General features: G+C 42.7%; 1 protein-coding gene across 5 annotated transcripts in view; it reads left to right on the forward strand.

Annotated features, from left to right (window-relative positions):
* FSTL4 (follistatin like 4) overlaps positions 1 to 20,031 on the forward strand; it is a 197,135-nt gene that overhangs the window by 165,972 nt on the left and 11,132 nt on the right. For 4 of the 5 annotated variants that reach the window (XM_027643573.1, XM_027643575.1, XM_027643577.1 and 1 more), the window contains 5 exons: positions 3,584 to 3,704; positions 10,728 to 10,889; positions 11,901 to 12,035; positions 13,554 to 13,580; positions 17,930 to 18,048. In XM_027643573.1, coding sequence (XP_027499374.1) covers positions 3,584 to 3,704; positions 10,728 to 10,889; positions 11,901 to 12,035; positions 13,554 to 13,580; positions 17,930 to 18,048 — 564 coding nt within the window. The remainder of the gene's footprint in view (positions 1 to 3,583; positions 3,705 to 10,727; positions 10,890 to 11,900; positions 12,036 to 13,553; positions 13,581 to 17,929; positions 18,049 to 20,031) is intronic. The other variant, XM_027643574.1, reaches the window with a different exon arrangement.

The raw sequence follows: 20,031 nt of genomic DNA on the forward strand, positions 1-20,031 counted from the left end.
TCTGAAATAAACCCAAAGCTTTAAAATGTACCCTCTGCCTTTTCCCACCCTGAATTCTTCCTGTTCCCTCTGCCCACCCCATCCCAGCAAACAGCTTCCCACTGTGCCCCAGCACTCCTGACTGGGACCAGTGTGAGATGTAAAGTCAGGGACTGTTAAGTAATCAAAGACTCATCATTTCTTAGTGCTCTGGGGCTTGGTTCTTACAGCACTTCCAAAGATACCCTTCTGAAATACACACAGAAAGTGCTTGTGCATAAGAATACAGCCAGAGATACAAAATGAAGCTGTGAAATCCTAATGTACTAATTATATCCACAGGGAAACACAGGGAGAAACCATGAGCTGCCGTAAATACTCAGAAAGAACCATTAATTTCTTAGAGAATTCAGACTACTTTTTGTAGCAACAAGAGGTTCAGTATCAAACCTTTAATCTCTTAATCACCTTTTCCTTCCAACATCTAACACTTTTCATTTTTAATAATGCTGTAGCCTTATATGAATTTACTGTGTGTGCAGATTCTAATACAGGGCTGATAATTTCCTTCATCCCAACATAAATGATAGTGTTAACCTAAATCTTCCTTGATAACTTTCTTTAAGCACTAGAAATCAGAAAATATTTTTTAAAAGTCATAAACCATGTTTTTACCAACATAAGCCCCTCTTTTCAAGAAAAACACGTTTGGAGAGGGAGAGAATAATACTATAGTCTTGCATCTGTTTGTTTTTGCAAGGGTCTTTACTTATATTAATACATTTGTATTCATTGGAAAAAACAGATTGTCCATAAAAAGACAATTACAGAGCACAAACCAAGCACTCAAAATATGTTTCTGAGATGTCTTAAAGGAAGAAACCTACTTAAATAGAGAAGATTTTATTGTCCTGTTTTTCCACAACTCCTTATAAATCATTCCATAAAAGTAGCCATCCTGCTTTTATTGATCTAAACTCAATTTGAGTTTCTTTTAACTTTAAAAAGCTGTTACTAAGTCCCCTCCAGTACAAGGCATTTTCTCTATCTCATGCAAATATCATTTGAACAGGGTTGATATGTTTTCTATTTGCAGTTACTCATGCATCTTTGCTTTCCGTCAGGGAAGATCTAACTGACCAGAAAACAGGCAAATGCTTGAAATGGGGATTTTTGAGTAGATACTTGTAATAATGTCTTGGGTAGCTTAACCAGCTAATCCCACAGTGTAGATGCTGAGTCTGCCTGACACCAAGGTGACAATAATATCTGAGATGCTTTTGATGATAGATAATGGATTTCAGATCATCCATGGATTTACTCTGATTCTTTGTAATTGTTGATATGTTTGCCCATCGGGGCAGCACTGCCACAGAACCAGGTTATGGTTATGTCTGTGCCTTCTCAGGTGAAGGTCTGTGCTTTGGGAAGGGTTATTGTCCTGCTGGTAAGCTCCATATTTCTCAGTGTTCAATCTAAATCTGCCTTAAACCATGTCTAAAAACTAGGCAAGTTCTCAAAATTCCCTCCCCCCTGCCAGTGCTGACCTGCCACCGAGAGGAGAGGCACAAAGACGCTTCTCTAGTGCCAGACAGAAAGTTTTGGAGAAGGTTCAAGAGCTGGCAGAAGTAGTGCCAGATCAATCCATACTGCAAGAGATGGGCTCCTTTGTACTTCTCTTGAAGGTGCCAGCTGGCATCTCACATCTGCTGCAGAACCGCAGCTTCCTTCAAAAAATGTTCAAAAGGTGGTGGCTGGAAAGGAAAGCTTCAAATGGCACAGCAGGTGCATCCTGAAGAGGCAGGAAATGTGAGGTGGAAGGAGCCCCAAATGGTGTTGGTTTAGAAATCAGCCCATCCGGTGATCAAACAACTCCTGCTTGTTATTTCTGAGCACCTGGCGGGCGTTGGCAGCAGCAGCAGTGCAGGGGGGTGGTTCCTTCTCCATCCTCACAAGGGGAAGTGGAGGGACAGGTACAGATCTCTTCACTCTGAAGAGCAGGGACAGGACTCAAGGGAATGGCTGGAGCTGTGTCAGGGCAGGGTCAGGTTGGATCTCAGGAAAAGGTTCTTCCCCCCAGAGGGTGGTTGGGCACTGACCAGGCTCCCCAGGGCAGTGGGCACAGCACCAAGCCTGATAGAGCTCAGAGAGAGTTTGGACAATGCTCTCAGGCACATGGTGTGACTCTTGGGTGTCCTGGGCAGGGCCAGGAATTGGACTCGATGATCTTGATGGGTCCCTTCCAGCTCACCATATTCTATGGTTCTATGACTCTTGTGTTGGCACTGCCATGGGTGCAGCAGAGGAGGGCACGTGGATTCCCTCTCTCCAGCACAAAGAAATTAGGACCAACTTGTTGACTCCCAACAAAGAGCAAAGTGACCTTGCTGTGTGGTCTGTGCACCCTGCTCTGCTCAGTCAAGCCCTGCTGGCAGACACAGTGCTGAGCTGTCCCCTCCTCACCCGCTGCTGCATGACCGTGTCACCAGGGTGGCACAGGCAGGACCTCGTGGAGGGGCTTCCCTTGCCCCCTGGGCTGCCTTCCAGCTGCACACTGGAGCTTTGGAAACAAGCCCTTGGGTTTCCAGGAGCAAAGCCACTCTCCAACACTCACCCCCTTGTACTGGGTTTGTGCCCCCTGATTGGAAGTTGGATTTTCCCATAATACTGCAGTGAAATTATGCAAAGAGGTCAGTTTAGCATGCTTCCCACGTGGGGATGATTACAGGAAAATCGTTCTTTAAGCTCATGAACTGTTTTTAAATGTATCCTCGAGGGTTTTCATAGAAATGCAAACACTGTGGAGCTGCAGAAGTGTGAACGTTAGTGGAGTAACAAGAGAAGCTGCTTAACATACCCATCAGTGCTGTGGTTCTGTTAGCTGTAATTTGGTAAATAAATATTGAAGTAAATAAATAAATAATGAGTTGAAATAAATTCCTAAGCAGAGCACTTGTACAACATATTCAAGTGCCAAAACATCTCTACTAACTCATATCCTCCCCATCTATAGTCAAAAATTGAAGTAATGCAAGAGCAGATCTAGGAAGATGAAGGGGATGAAGAAAGATACTTGTTAAACATTTACAGATCTAAACAGGTTTGTCTGAGAAAAGGCTTTTTGTCTACTTGCTTGTCTCCTGCCTAGGATATTGTCTGAGATAAGTGACAAACAGCTTCAGTTCTTTCTGCTCAAGTCTCAAGGCTGCAGTGCCTTTTCTAAGAACCAGCACAGATAAAGGAACCCTGAACCCACCCAAACATTAGCGTTTTATGCATCTGAGGTTAACAGGGACATATTAAATTCCCCCATAAATTAAACAGCAGGAGCTTGCCATCTTTTTTATGTGCAAAGAGCACCTTGTTAGCAACCAGCACAAAAGTTTGTATTCTCAGATGAGTTGCTTTCCTTACTCTTAAATCACCTCTCATTTCCTCCCTGCCTGTTGATTCCTGAACTTTAAAACCTCCTGTTCAGAATTCAAGCTGCGTCCCCAGGCTGTGATGTCATCAAACCCACTGAACAGGTAGTCTCCATTCACAGAGTGTTTAAAATGTTGTTACTAAATAACAAGGCACCTTTCCTGTCTTCTGTTCCATGCAGGATTTTGGAGAGGACGACTCCCTCTACATCACCAAGGTAACGACCGTGCACATGGGCAATTACACCTGTCACGCCTACGGCTACGAGGAGCTGTATCAGACCCACATCCTTCAGGTGAATGGTTAGTAAATGGCATATATGACATTCCATGAAAATGTTCCCTGAGAAAAGTTGTGTGTTAGCCTCGTTCACACAGAGGTGTGTGAAGCCCAAACTCTCTCTGCCCGAGAGTGAGCGCGTCTCGGGGCTCACTCACAGTCAGAAAGAAAAGTGCCAAGGGGGCTGTGTGTAATTACCTGACCTTCAGCAGGGATCCTCACTGTCAAAAAAGCTGTCACTGACACCTCCATAGACTTCAGAGCACTATTTCAAAGCATCTCTTAAACTAATTACTACTTTTGTCAACACAAGTGTTGCCTCAATAATTTCTTCTTGCAGAAAATCATTTCTGCTGCACGAAATAACCCAGAGTATTTAAATAAATACAGCAATGTTTCCAAAACTAGCCATCCAACTCCCAGCTATGTATCAGATTCCTGCCCTGCTGTACTCAGCTTGGTTCACTGAGGGCTATTTACACTGGCCCAGTGGGTTGCAAAATGAGGGCAAACCATTTTACGGGTGAGAGAATCACACGGGCCATATTCCAGCATTCTCGTTCACCTCCGTCCCCTGGACCACATTTGTGCCTGGTGGAATTTATATTGAGGCACTTGCTATCTTCCTCCTGACCTCAAACTCAGTCAGTCGGATTTAGTTTAAAATTACATGAGATTAAACCAGCATTTCATCAAGGGAACAGCCCATGGAGTATCCACCTCCCCAGCAGCAACAACGTTTTCCAACTTTAAACCCTTATTTCCATGTGCTAATATGCCCAGCAGTATTTCCAGAACAGGAGACAGGGTCACCCATTGCTGACTATGGGCAGATTTTGACATACTCTGGTATGGAAGTGTTTATATTTAAGGAAAATTCAATAACTTTATTGGAGGAAACATAAAGAAAATCAATATCAAGTTCTTTCTCTAGATGCATTGCAGGCATGCACAAAGGAGAACTTTCAACTGGTAAGAGCAGGTAGTTATACACAGGTTAATAATGAGAGGAGGAACAGTAAAAAGGGGTATTGATGGATTTTAAGAAGAGCCATGGTGGACATGAGTTTTAGGTTTAAGTTAAAAACCAGGTGTGCTGGATGGAAGTGCTCCCCCAGCACAGCGAGTACCTGGAGGGGAGCACGAGGCACCCTCTTGATTTGAATGAAAACTGACTTAATGTCTCTCCATAATAATTTGTCATCTTTTGAGAGAGTAAACTGTAAATCTTGGCAATGTGGATAACTAAATTGTGCAAGCTGCAGCTGGGAAAATAGGTTTCCTTCCTCAAAGTGCTATTTGTTTGATGAATGGCAGTTGAAAGAAAAGCCAGCTAACAACTTAATCCCGTGTCTATTATGTGATGTATTATGAGGCCTGAATGGAGTTTAGTTGGCAGACAACAATGTAGACTTTATCATCACTGAGAATAGAAGGCCCAAAGGCTTTGAAACTAAAACCAGAATGAGAGGAATGCTGGATGGAGTGTGGGGAGGGGTGATCTGTTCCATACGTGCCTGCCACTTAGATTTAACTTGTTGTTGAAAGATCACATTTTCTTTTAAGTGGAAGTTTCGCACCACAGCTGCACAGGGGTTTTCTTGCTGATAGAAAAATGCCATTATACAAAAAAACCCCCACTTTTCTTGTTGGCTTTTTGATGTTGCTGTATAGTCACTAAATACTGAATAAAATGCCAGGCATTCTGGTATCAACCCAGGCTTACTAGAAAACAGTGCAGGGTCTAGGAATCTTTGTCTTACAGCATCTGATATTTCTGTGTGTGCCCTTAGGCTTTTCAAAGCCAGGTTTTTGCAGTTGTTGGTGTGGCTGGCTGGCTGCCCACATCACTAAATTCTCTCCTTTTCTGCCTGTGTCCAGCACTGATGTTGGGGTGACAGCCCTGATGGCAGGACAGCCTTGCTGGATTTCAGATGCATCAGGGGGTTCCCAAGGCAGAGCCCTCTGCAGGGAAACCTCAGTTTTTAAGAACTTAAAGGACAAATGGAGGAATTTTTCTTGACAGCAGTAGAGGGAAGAAACTGAGCCAAAGTGAATAGAGGGAAGATGCTGAGACTCTAAGTGTGGTTGATGGGCTCTGCTCAGCACTGGGGCTTGTCTCTGTCTGTCTGTATCAAACTAAAAACTCCATCTTCTACACAGGAGGGTTTTTGTTGCTTCCCTGTACTGGACTAAAACGGTAAGAGAATGTGACAGAACTAAGTCAGCCAGAACTCCCGTGTATCTGCTCTCCTGTCTCCTCTGGGGAGGCACTGATCTACTTTTAACATCAAAAACATGTGGGGTTTTTATTCCACAAAAAAAAATTATCAGAAAAAAAGTTATCAGAATTTTTTTCTGACAGCTCCCAAGTTTGTCTGTTGGGAGAGAATTAGAGAAGGAAGAGCCAACTGGCAGTAAAAGGGTTTATCCCCAACCCTTCCCAAGCTCATTCTGGACAGACAGTTTCAAACTTTTAGACTGTATTTCAGTTAATTCCATGTTTTCAAAGCTGCAGTAACTCTTCCAGTGTCCTTGGATCCTTTTTGTACCACCTGGGCCCTGTCTTACTGTTCCCACTGAGACCCACCAGTCCAGCTTACAAAAGAGTCTGATCCTAGTTTTATGTGCTCGCTTCATGTGCTTTTATTGAACATACTATATTCTCTTTATCTTGCTTTCTGCTTTGCCTCTTTTTAGAACATAACACTGGCTTTTGCATTGCTTAAGGGATATAGAAAGTTAGGAAATACAAGCTTAAATAGAAATTTTGCAGCCCAATTTTGACAACATCAGAAGTTTCTGGGATTTGGAGCTCTACTGCTGCTCAACTGCTCATTGCTTTGCAGCACTTCCCTTTGTATCAGCTGGTTCAGGATATCCCAAATAATGTGGGGAGGTCCAGATGCTCATTTTGACAAAGCAGAGATGAGAATCCTGTTAGGCAGAAAATGTGAAGAGCACCAGATGAGTGCCCCAAACCAGTGGCTCACATCTGGGCAAGAAGCACCCGTGAAATGCAGCCTGGTTGGGGTGGGAGGTTTGTGTTGAGCTCAGCAATCTTAGGATTCACAGTTAGTGGTCAAATTTAAGTCAGTGTATTTATACATCTGGCCCTTAACATTTTTGGAAGAAAAGAAAGTGCTGAAAGGCAGTGTTTAAACAGTTTAAGAATGAAAAATTCATTTTGTGTGCTGGTATCTTTGATCAGGAGAAGCCAAGAACAGTAGGAAAATTATGTTCTCTCCTACGTATGGATATTGCTTGGGAAATGTGTACAGCATAAACTAACTGTAAGGAGGAAAAGCAATTTATCACTTTCAAGAGGAAAAAAAGAGTTGCTGAGGATAAAGAATCTCATAAAATTGTAATCAACTATGAAAATTGATAGTTTGCAAATCAAGAGACTGCTGAGTGTAGGGCGTCATTTTCCTTGGTCCTTGCGCTCGGGAAAACATCAGCATAAATCAGAATATTGTATTCCATGAAAACAGTTTTAAAAAGCCATTTGATCCTCAACCCAATTATAAGGGTCCAACAGGACAGATTTTGCAGTGGCAGGGAGAGGTTCCGAGCACGGATGTTTTGTTAATGTGGCTTTTCAAGAGCAAACATACAATGCTGCAAACTCCTTTCCAATCATAAATGGAGAGAGTGAAACATCTCAATTAAATGACTAATCTGTTAATTATTACCAGCCCCTGGAGTACAGAGCTCCTGCAGCAGCAATGGATGTCTGTGGGCCTCGGTGCCCCCATCTGTGCTCATCATGTGCTTTATCACCTGAGCTGCTTTGCTGGAATGGATTGGGCTGCTCACAACTGAGGTGCTGCTCTATGCAGCAGTAGGCAATCTACCCAATCTCCTGCTTGTTTCAATGCCTCTTTTTTCCTACTTTGCTTAAGATAATGGCATTTTTATATTGCCCTTGGCTGCAGACACGGTAATGGTTAGCGATGATATATATTCACCCAGGGAAAAAGCAAAGAGTAATCCATATATCCTAAAGTCTGGAGCTGAAACCTTTGCAAGTTCAAAGTAAAAATGTGCTTACTTGGAATGTATTAATTTGTAGCAAGGACAATAAAAATGCATTCTGCAGTTTGCTGTTATCACAAGGCATTTGCATGCAATAATTTACCTGTGCAGTGAAATATGTAAGACAAGGGAGAAAAAATAAAAAGTTTAAAAGTAGAAGGAGCAGGAAAATGATAAGAGAGCAGGAATGGAGGTGCAACACATCTTTTTCTGTAGGTGAAAAAAACCCAGTTCCCTTACTAATCACTCTTGGAAAGATACCTTGCTATAAATTCAGGTTGAGCAAATTGATTCAGTGTGTAGGACCTCTGAGCTACCTTTTGCAGTATAAATCTATTGTGTTTTCAGCCCTGCAGGTAAAATAGGTGGATTAGTCACGTGCAGACTCTCAAGGTGTGAGGCTGATTCTGAAGCAGTGCCCTAATTCTGGAGATCACAGTGGTTGTGACCATCCTGGGGAGAGCTGGCACGAGTGCCCAGATGAACAGGAAAGCCTAAAGCAAAAAAGGACGAGAAAATATCAGCCCCCAGTGGTTTTGAGAGCATTAAATTGGTGATGACTGGGATGGGCTCTGTCTCTGAGAAATGACAGGTGAGAAGAAGACACCAGGCTTGGAGTGACATTGCTCTGATGCCTTTGGCCATGTGGCATCTCAGCCAGATCACTCAGATTTCACTCAGATTTGGGCATCTGACCTCCTTGGATGTTGTAAATTTTTTTCCTCTGTATTTGTAGGAGACACAGCACTTTCCAGCTGTGAGTCTGAATAAATCACAGGGGCTTTCAGTGCACCTGAGTTAGTAAATCATTTCATTCACAAAATGTTACTAGTAGCAAGCAAATAATAGGTGAGACGAGCATTGAGTGCAGGACCTTCATAAAATTCTGTCAAAGTGGACAAAAATTACTGTCTTTATCATGTCGTGCCTGGACACACTGACTCAGAGAAATTTAAGTTCATTTTCTAAGGTACTGATGAAATGCCTCCCGGTCTTATTCCCCGGAATTGCTTGGGAACTGTGCCTTAAATAAACACAGGATGGCTCCAACAGCCACCAGCATCTCCAGCAGCAGGTCCCTTCTCCTGAAGTCAGGAGGGGCTGCAAACCTGAAAATAATGTGGGGAGGAGGAGATAAAATGGTAGTAAATGCTTTTAGTTAGAAATTGAACACTCAGTTTAATAAAACAAACCTGGTCTTTTTGGTAACCCCCCGATTAAAAAGCTCTTGGATGGTGTTTCCCTCACCTTACAACATATTTTCTTTTCTTTTCAAGTAGTGGAAATAGAAGACAGGAAACTAAACCCACAGGTCCAGTGCAGAGGTGGAGTTCAAAGCCATTCCTTTGCTAGAAGTCCCCTTTTATTTTTTTCCCTCTGCAGTTGGCTGTAGGCATTTCCTCTCACATTACCCTTCAACAATCTCTCGCTTTTAAAGCCATAAAACCCAAGTAGACTTGAGGGCTTTCTGTCGGGGCTGATTTCCTTCCAAGCTGACGACAGCTCTGGTTAATGCTTGGCAGTTGGTGGAGAAGACAGAAGTTAAATACATCTCTCTCTGGTAAGACCCATAAAAAGTAGAAATGGGAAGATGGAAAGTGTGTGCTGGAGAATGTATTTATTTAAACTGTCCCCATATGGATGTATAGACACATAACAAGCTGCAAACCAGGATTTCATTTTATTCTAAAGCAACTGTTAAGACAATTTAGTTTTGATAATCCTGGAGCCTAATGAGTTACTATATAAAAATAGAGCACTGAGTTTGATACCTTAAGCCAGTGATTTCCAGAAGGAGTTTGTTATTAACTCATTCAGGCTTTCTTAAAAAAAAACCCAACAAAACACAACCCACAAATTTTCCTCTGTCCTCCACCAGTGCCAGCAGCAGTTGTTCATTTTCCTCAGCTACATCATGGGCCCCAAAATCTCCTAATTTGGTGGAAAAGTTGACCCCTTCATTATGAAACACAAGCACCATCAGCCCTGTTATGGCACATCTTCACATTTCCTTTTATTTGTCCCTTGAGGTGAAAGTCTCACTGGTGTCTTTCACTGATATTACAATATTGCAAATTGTTTTTGTAGTTTGTGAGTAAATTGGTAAGAAAGAGTTAATGGGTGGTATTAAGCCTTGTTGGTTTGAACAGTGAAGGCAACATGATTGAAAATCAATGAGCATCTCTGAAATTGTAATATAATTAGTAGTTCTGCCAATTGAGTATATTAAGTGGTTCAGAGGGGCCTTCCTGAAATGAGGTAAGTCACTTTTTGAAAACCTCTCAGTGAAAAGAAGTAATTGATAAACACTTTATTTCTTCAGAATAAGAGGTAGTAAATATACAGGCTACTTCCTGATGGATATTCAGTTAAAATACTGAATATTAGGCTACTTCTTTAATAGGCAAAAACTCCAATTCCTTCCTTACTAGGCTCATTGAAGATTTGGAGTTTATCCTGTAACTTGTAAATAGTGAGTTTTTAAAAAAACCACCTTAAAACCACCTTAGGTTTTAATCCAGCTATTAAGTTTGATCAGTCACTTAATGAAAGCAAGAACAAGCAAGAGTGGTCTAAATACAAGATTGGATCTCAGAGTTGCTCCCTGGCATTGGTGTGTTACTGTTTTCTGTTACTGAATCAGAGGATCACGGAATGGTTTGGGTTGGAAGAGACCTTAAAGCCCATCTCATCCCACCATGGGGGCAGGGGGTGGGATGAGATCCCCTTCCACCAGCCCAGGTTATTCCAAGCCCCGTCCAACCTGTCCTTGGACACTTCCAGGCATGGGGCAGCCACAGCTTCTCTGGGCAACCTGTGCCAGGGCTTGGGGAAATTATTTTCTGTGTCCTGCCCCCCAGGCTGAGCTGTAGGAAAGCATTCCTGGAGCTTGCCCTGGAGGCCAGAGCGCTGTTCCTCTGCCCAGCTCCGGGCTCAGGGCTCTCTGCAGCTGTGGGGGGTGGCACCGGTGGGGGGGTTTCGAGTGCCCAATTCCTTGTTTCCCGCAGTGCCTCCGGTGATCCGGGTGTACCCCGAGACGCAGGCGCAGGAGCCGGGCGTGTCCGCCAGCCTCAGATGTCACGCCGAGGGCATCCCTAATCCCCGAATTACCTGGCTCAAGAACGGCATCGATATCACGCCCAAACTGTCCAAACAGCTCTCGCTCCTCGGTAAGAACAGAATTTTCATTAATTAAAGTATTGTAGATGGGGATTAAGGAGGATTATTTTGCACTTTAAACCAGAAGTTCTTGTACTTTGCTAAGCCGCAGTTGTTGAAAATCGTGTTACAAACCCCCTGTTCTTTCTTTTATCTCTTTCTCCTGTGAATTCCTCGGGAAACACGGTATCGATTGATGTAAGTGGGGAAGGCGTTCTGTTCAAAGGCAGCCTGCCTGCTCCTCCACTGCCTGGCTTCTTGGGCACAGCACATCACAAGAGAAATGCATTAAATTATTTGAAGAGAAATCCATTAAATTATTTGTTCAGCTCTAAGCCCACACTGGATGAGGGGCAGCAGAGAATCAGGCACACGCTGGGCTCTCTGAAGGAATTGGGCTCAGCTCCTGTTGGTCCCTGTTCAAATGAGGGTGCACCAGACCGAGCAAAAGGCAAAAATACTTATTTTCAATTTTATGTGTGAAAATATGAACACCCCCCCTAATACCTGCCCCAGTCTGGCTGTGGTGGGTTGCAGCCCTCAACCAGTGTGGGCAGCACTGATATCCCTGCATGTTGGACATGGTAACTCAACATCTTTCAAAGGTTTTAGGCACTGGTCCTACTCTAGAAAGCAAAATGGTAGGAAGAACTGTAGAGAGACCCCTCCCAAAGCAAAGTTTTTGGTGATCCGACAAAAAACAGTTTGCAAATTTGAAGTTATTTTTTCTTCACTAAAGCCAAAGCAGTTTTTTAACAGGAAGAAGAAATAAATGAAATGTAATTTATTACTGGTTCTCGGGATTGTTCTTTGTTCTTTTCTGGTGTGGAGTGTGTATGTGCTAAAGGAAAGAAGCAAAACATCACGAGAATCCCCAGAAACCTGTGATTCCATATGGGGAAACAAGGTGAAGCCACCCTGTTGAGCCATCACTGAGTGGCTGTGGCAATGAAAGGCAATTAAGGACAGGAACAGCAATTAGCAGTGGTGAGAAACTCTGTTTATGAGTGTCTTTCTTCCAGCAAATGGAAGTGAACTCCACATCAGCAGCGTTCGGTACGAGGACACTGGTGCCTACACCTGCATTGCCAAAAACGAGGTGGGAGTGGACGAGGACATATCTTCACTTTTCATCGAAGATTCAGCAAGAAAGACCCGTAAGCTTCATTTTCCATGGACTGATTTCTTTAAAGGATGTACAAATGTGATGACATACATGTAATTTAATAGCTCAGGCCATTGCATGCAGTTTGTTGGACTGTTCCATAAGGTAATGACAGTTCTGACTGCACTTTGATCAGAGGGTTGGATACTTTTTTGGGTAGGAATCACTCAGAGAAGGTAAAATCTTGCCCAGGACAGTGGTGCCTTTCATGTGCCAGAAGTACACTGAGTGTGGGATGGGTAACAGCTTTATTAGAGTAGAAAATTTGCCATAACTTTAGATATCAGAGAATCCAAAATGTAGTATTTTGTCAAATTCTATAAATCTCATTGATTTCTGTATGAGATTTCTTCTTTTGAAGCCAGTTACCAGTCGAAGTTCTCAAATCTTTAGATGTTTGAAAAATGTAGTGATTAAATTATTTCTTTTACCTGGTTTTACATCACTAACTAGCAAAATAGGTTTCTATCAGTGTGAAATTATCTTCAGCTTCAAAGACAAATATTCTTCCCTCCTGTCTCCTGGAGGAGTGTGGCAGTGTTATCGTGACCACACTGTCCCCAAAACACAATTACTGAAGGAACTGATTAGTTGCCCCAATGAAAAAGCTCCCAGAGGCCTGATCCTTCCTAATTCTGCCATCTTAACTACTTGGGAGATTGCCTGGGTTTATGGTGGTACTAAAAGTCTAGGTGCAAATGGGATTTTTGCTGCTTTTCTGGCTGTTAATGTAGAGCAAGAATTGGAAACAAAGTTACCCATAAATATATTCTCCTTGTGGAGAATCTTTGGAAAATATATTCTGTTCTTCATTAACCAGATTTATGTACTCTTTTTAACATTGGTCGTTTTCCCTTGAATACTGGAGCAAAGGAAATTACAGGATGTTGAGAAATAATTGGATCTATCTTAAACAGAAGATCAAATGCAGGTGTACTTTCAAAGTGTATCTGAATTCTAAAAGAGAATGTAGTTGCATGAAGATCCAAGGAAAAGAGCAGCCAAGTGTGTGGCTGCTGTAGCTGCCAGTCTCAGGATTCTTCTGAAAGATCTTGGTGGACCTGGCAGTGCTGGGTTAATGGTTGGACTCGATGATCTTAGAGGTCTTTTCCAACCTTAATGAGTCAATAATTCCATGTCATGTTTCCTTGTTGAACCTGCACAGACAATCCCAGCCTGTGCTGTGCCTCCAGCTGCATTTGAAGGGAACAGCTTCTCTTTGGGAGGTCACTGATCTTTGCACAGGCTACAGTCCCCCTTCATTTCAGGCAGGACTTTTTCCACGACAAAGTTTCTGAATTGTCTCTAGAGGGGCAAATGTATTTAGAACTCTCTGTCTTTCCTAATATTTTATTTGAATGAATGTTACAAAGTTTTCACCAATTAAACAGTTCATGTAAACGTGAGTATTTATTCAGTTACTTGCTACAATGAAAGTTTTGACATTGTTTTGTTGTTTTTTTTCTTTTCCTGATTATTTTCTGGCTTTCCCAATATTCTGATGCTGCAGTTGCAAACATACTGTGGCGAGAGGAAGGTACTGCAGTAAAGTTCTTTTGTTGTAGTGATAATGTGCTTGTCTGCTTTAATAATTCCATGATGGGCCATTCTCCACTGACTTACCACTAACCCTGTCAGCTTTCACAGTTACCAGATTAAGTACAGACCAGACATTTAAAAGCTAAGTTATTCAAATAAGAGATGTCACTCTCCTACCTATAACTTCTTCCATTTTCCCACTCTGAAATAAGGGATGACCATAAAATATATAAAAATATGAATTTTTTATGTACTGCCACAAATGTGAGTAGCCTGAGATTCTGAAGCTGCATTAACAATCACACAAGTGTCAGAAGTGCTCCCAAATTACCATAATTGAACAAGGAAGGCATAAATTCAATACACTGCATTTTTAAGCAAGCAATTCAAGCTCTTCCTTTCCAGTAGCATGTATTGATGTGTTCTAGGTGAGCAGCAGAAATTGTGTTCTTGACTGTGAGGCAAAAAAAACCTAAACCACAACAGCTTTTCTTCCTTCTCTGTGTTAAATCGATGCAGGGTAAAGGTTGCCCCATTTCTCCTTGTTTTAATTGGCAGTTAAGATCTCTGGTTTGATCAAATTTATAGTGTGCCCTGCACAAGGTCAACATCTGTGTGTCTTGGAAGCCAAATTAGGAAAAATAAACCACCCTAAGCAGCTAATTGACCCAAAGATATTATGGAGGCCCTTGAAGTGAAAAATTGTCTGATTTTGTGCATGCTTGTGCTGTCATAATTCCCAAAACATCCTGTAAGGTGCATCATGCAATGGCCCAAGGGGCTCTTCCAGAGGTTGTCCATCTGCCCCTGGGGTTGTGGAGCCATGGGGTGTGGATGGGGACCCTCAGGCTCCTGGAGGGCTGTGGGCAAGGTGTCCACTCACTGCAGGAAGGGTCTGGGGTTGAAGTTCAGGTGTAAGGCAGTTCTTAGATCTGCCAGCTGCCTGTGAGGCAGATGGGACCTTGGTGTCCTTCCAGCTGGGTGGGAAGGTCTCTGTGCAGTGACAAACTGCTGTAGGCCATGTCCCCCTGCCCAGTGCAGACACCCTCTCTCCATCCCCTGACTCCTCTGGGAGGGGCTGCCCCGCTCCCTTCGCCCCTTCACAACTGGTGCCTCCAGGACCCAAAACAGCACTTGGGCTTCCTGTCCTCAGCATGGAGCTTTCTACATGGCTGGGGCTTGGCACAGAGGATTTTAGGGGCAGAAGGAAGGTGCCAGTGCTTAGTGAGTGGTGCTCCACCCCGGTGCGCCTCTGTTGGCTGCAAACAGGCACACAGAGCAAATACACTGCATGAGCTCTGAGCCATTCCAGCCCAAGCCAAATGCAGCTGCCTGGAGGTCAGGAGAGGTGGCACAGCCACCTAACTCAGCACTTCTTCCCAAATACCCCCAAGTGCCTGGTGCAGGGCCCTGAGGAGGCTCTTCACTGCTGATGTTCCTGTAAATGGCATTACAGGCACAAAGAATTGCTGTCTCCCTTCTGCTTGCAAATGAAATATCTGGGGCTTCTAATCAGTCCAGCATCTTCTGCACAATGTTGTTTATGTACAGCATCCCTTCTACTCCTTTTTAAAGAAAGCAGTTGGATAACCCTAGCAGATGCAGAAGTACAATAATATTTAAAGAACAGCTAAGAAGTTGGTTGCAGAAAGTCTTATTATGATTTTGCTAAACAATATGGACTTACTGCTTATCAACCTTGCACATTTTAAATAAAAGTATGAGCAATGTGGAGGTAAAACATGGGCAGTAAAAGCAGATTTACTATTGATGTTCCTAAACAATTCAGTATCTGTAGAGCAGGTTTATTCCCCTGCCTGTGTTGTTCTGTAGTATTTGATGGGCACATTTGTTCCAGACAAAGAATCCGTCAAACAAACTTTAAGCATGTGGAATCTTGGCACAGAGAGGGCTGGAAGACAGGAATGGTATTTTTGTTTTTACATTTTCATGTATTCTTTCAATTCCATTAAAAATGAATTTGCTATACAGGTGAGGTATGTTGCCCTTCCTTATGCCTTTAGTTTTTGAGCTGGTTGTGTCATCCAACCTGAAAAAAAGAAAACCTCTCCTCATTAGTGCCCCAATTCCCAATCTAGTACCTGCCTTACTGGTATAAATAATACAAAATACCCCACTGCCCACCTATGTACTGAAATAATCCCTTGGACCAAGGAGTTGCAGCAGTAGAATCAGGAGTGGAATCTGTTTTACTGGTGTCCATGAGATTGTTTAGGATGTACCCCAGTCAAGATTTAGAAAAGCTTCATAAGTCATAGTAAAGCACCTACTTTGTCTGGTAAAAAACCTACTTGGTCTAAAAATCAGTGTAAAGATCAATCTCTAAATAAAAAAAAATTTAAATTGATGAAATTTTTAAAAGAGAGAGTACCTGAATGCTCTCAGTAATTTGTAACATATTTTAATCAGTCAGCAAAAAAACTTGGGCTCATTTTATTGTAAAATAAGTGGTGGGACTTACCAAGTCAAGACTCTAAACCTGCTGGGTAAAATTATTGTCATAGCATTTTTGTGCATAATTAAGGTCTTACTTCTTAAACACACCCTCATTGTAATGGGATCATCAGACAAAATCACGCTACTATTGTGCATGAAAATAATAATAATTAGCACCTTCACAGTGGTCATAATTGATTGCCTACCTGTTTCCACTTCTTAGGATTAAAATCCTTTCTCATGGAATATGTGCACTCATTCCAGGCCAGGGTCAAACTCTGCCCTCTGATGTGTTCACTCAAACCCCACTGAGGCAGGTGGGAGTTGTGTGTGTGCTGGGAGGGCAGGTTTTGGTCCGAAGTGCCCAAATGAAATGTTTTACCAATATACTTGGAACAAAAATAAGCCTTAGTCCATAAAAGAACTTAGTCCTCAGTGGAATTTTGGTAGCTTTTTTTTCCTACATGCATGATCCCTCACTGTGGCATCACATTTAAGGCTCTCCTGTACCCACCTGATGCCCCAACTGGGGGATTTCTGTGCTATGGTTTAGAGGGACTCAACTTGAACATTGTGAGTGCAGCAAACATCACGTGCTGGGACATTTGTACTCTGAAGCCACTGATTTGGCACCAAAGGAGGGGTTTTTAGCACCAAAAAAAACCCTTCTAACCTTACTACATACTATGTATTTTACAAAATTTTTCAAAAATGCATTTATCCAAATTATCCATGTTTTGACTGTGAAGTTTTCTGTGAAGACTTAGATCTCAATCCTGCAAACACTTCAGAAATGTGAGAAATTCTGTCGCTGTGAGCTGTGCTTAAAGCTGCCATCACAGGACCAGCCAAGGGAATTTTTAACACTCAACACTGTTCCATAGAACCAGGACCTTATTTTTCCATGAAATTAATTAGAAATTACAAATGAAAACATCACCATTTTGTTGGCAGATAAGTACACTCTCAACACTGCTGGGGTGACAGTGCTCATTGCAAACACTTTCTGGTGGTGGTGTGAAAAAGATGGAATGATGCTTGGATCTTTGGAACTAGAGTGAAAAGATCCTCAACATTTCTTAAACATGCTCGTTGCTGCAACTGCGTGTAGCTGAAGAACAACCAAATTATCAGTGTTTTAAGGTGTTTCTGCATGACAGAAATTATAAAATACAATCTCCTAGCAGCAAAGCAGTGACGATCAGCCAGTTTTCCAAATCTCCTGGAATGCCCCAGTTGGATAAATGAGTGCTGTTGTGTTGCTGAACTACTCCACATTTGTGAATTACACCTTGCAAGATTTCAAAAATGTATTTATTTTGGTGGCTGTAGTTAGTTCATCTAGATAGGTTAAGAAAATAGACAAATCTCTGTATTTTCATCCATGGAACAGATGCTGAGTACTTCCATTTTGCATGGCAGTTACAAGAGGTCAAGTTGCCTGTAACAGGATGACCTTCAGATTAATTTTAACTAAAGCTTTTCTTTCAGTTCTCATATTATTATCAGTCTGGTTTTGATGAAATCACAGGGGGGAAAAAAAAAAAACAGATTCCTGATCTGAGGGAGTTAGCAGTGCAATAGAGGGGCTTCTTGTGATCAAATCCTGCTTTGGTACCTATTTCCAAGAGCTGACCACAGTTATTTGAGTACAGCTACTGCCACCAAGGCAATGCATTTTTGAATGTGTCTGTACCTCCTCACTCCTTGAAGCCCTCGTTGTGACATGAACTTTGATTTTGTGAATGCACCAACTGCATCCAAATGACCAACTTTTATGTAAGGCAGATTTTGTTTGCTGAGGGAGGAGGGTGAGTCCTTTAAGTCCTAACAGCTATGGGTACATACAAAAAAAAAAATCCCACTCTTTTTGCTTTATGCCCCTTCAAGGCCTGAGTGTGGGGAATATGTTCTATGTCTTTTCTGATGATGGGATCACGGTCCTGCAGCCAAATGAATGTGAAATCCGGAGACACATCAGGCCTGAAGAGAGGATTTTCACCACTTATGTAAGTCCTAAGCCCAGGAACTACAGCTGGGAAACTTCCTGTTAATCTCTTCAAAGGTTGTTATTGCTGAAGGACCTGTTTGCCACGGGGGTGTTTAAGCTGGGTGGGTTTTGTGCAGCATCCCTGAGGTGTAACATCTTCTCTGGAAAATCAAGGGAACCACGGAAGTTCTAAGGCTGCCGTGGAGGATTAGTGGCATGCTGCAGAGAATTTGACTAGTTTTCATGTAAGCAAAGACTTCCACTTGTCCTCTTTGATCTGTTTAGTTATCCGTGCCCAAAAGTTGTAGCTGGGCTTTGGGGAAGGTACAGAAGTCAGGAGCAGAGAGATACACACATCACTCACTATGCTCCTGTTACTGATGGCTCCACAGGCAGAGCAGTGGGTCCTTTGGGCTGCTTCCTGCTCTGTAGAAATGGTTTCCCATGTTAAACCCCAGCAGGGAGGTGAATAGGAATGCCAGAAGATGGTTATGCCATGTGGGTCCTGTGCATCTTCTGCCACTGAAACAGAGCCCTGAACCTCATCTTTGCTGCTGGCACTTTTCTGTCAGCACTGAGTTTACTTAACCCTTGCTTTAGGAAATCCCAAGGAACATTTGTTGAGGTGTCAGTGGATGCCAAGCACTGTGGAGCTCAGCATGGCCAGTGGGTCACACGTGCCTGGAGGCTCTGGGAGGCCAGAGCTCTCAGTGACCTGTGCCATGTACTCCTGTGCGGTAACACACATCATGGATATCCTCCTGAAGATGTCAATTCTCATAAAACCCAGTGCTGAAATACATCCAGAAATGTTTTTTTTTTAGTTACTCCCTTATTTAGTTTTTATTCTTTAAAAAGGGAAGCTTGGATTGTGGCTCCCTTCCGAAAAAAAAAAGACTCAGCCTTGCTTTCAATTTTGGGAGGAATAGAAGGGGACAATCACTATTGTGAGCCCTGCAGGCTGGGTCAGGCTCTGCTGCTATGGGTCAAGATCTTCTTGTGAGTCTGTATTTCTTGTTTTCTAAATCTCAATATATTTGTGGTTGATATTGATTTTTTTTTTCCCCACTAGATTTTAATATACCTTGGAAGAAATCCAGACTGATGCTCACCCCAGGGCTGGTCCTTAGTAGATAATATTATTAAGCCACACTTGAGCTGTTGCTTCTCAAAGACAGAAATCTTGTGTTTCTTTTCCAAAGAGCTGTAAATATCGAAGAGGTGGTCCTGGAGAAACAGCTTGAAAAGAATAAAGGAGAGAGGACACTTAAGGAAATAATGTCAGCACAGTGGTGGGCATAAAAGGGATTTTCAGCATCATCACTTGGCTGCCTTTCAGAGACACCTCTGAGGGTTTCCTACAGATATCACAGAGCCCTTTCCCTTGATCTGGGGATGGTTGACCTTTTTTTCCTCCCTTTTGCCTTTTACTATCTTGAGTGTTTTCTACATAGGCAGTGACAGCAGCCTGCAACTTCAGGAGAGATTCTACAACAAAGGTTTCATTTGCAATTAGAGGGCACAAAAGCAGGTAGAGCAGCTGAACTGCACTGCAGCAGAAAGGCCTGTGACCTTTCCCTGCTCCTGTTGGCTTGGATGGATATTCTGTTGTGAGACCTGAGGATGGGGAGAGCAGGTTGGAGGCTGTCAGGTGCTTGGCTGTGTGAACAGCTGCTGGAGGCCCAAATCTGAGCTGGTGTAGCATCTTTTACCTTGCCTTAGTGTCCATTCCCAGCCTGGCTGGAGGGACAGAAAGGAAAATGCAACCAAGCTATTGAGTCTTGTATTCAACTCTTACTCATGGTCTCCACCAAGGCATCTACCAACAGTGCTGTGCTGCTTAGAGCTGATATCTTTTTATCCATAATTGTTGCACATGGTGTGAATCTGGTCCTGTGAAGGGCCAGGAGTTGGACTCAATGATCCTTGTGGGTCCCTTCCTACTCAGGATCTTCTTTCTCTCTTTTCTCTTCTCTCTTTTCTCTCTTTTCTCTTCTCTCTT

This window comes from Corapipo altera, unplaced genomic scaffold (genome assembly GCF_003945725.1).
Source record: "Corapipo altera isolate COAL_440 unplaced genomic scaffold, ASM394572v1 75, whole genome shotgun sequence".
NCBI lineage: Eukaryota > Metazoa > Chordata > Aves > Passeriformes > Pipridae > Corapipo > Corapipo altera.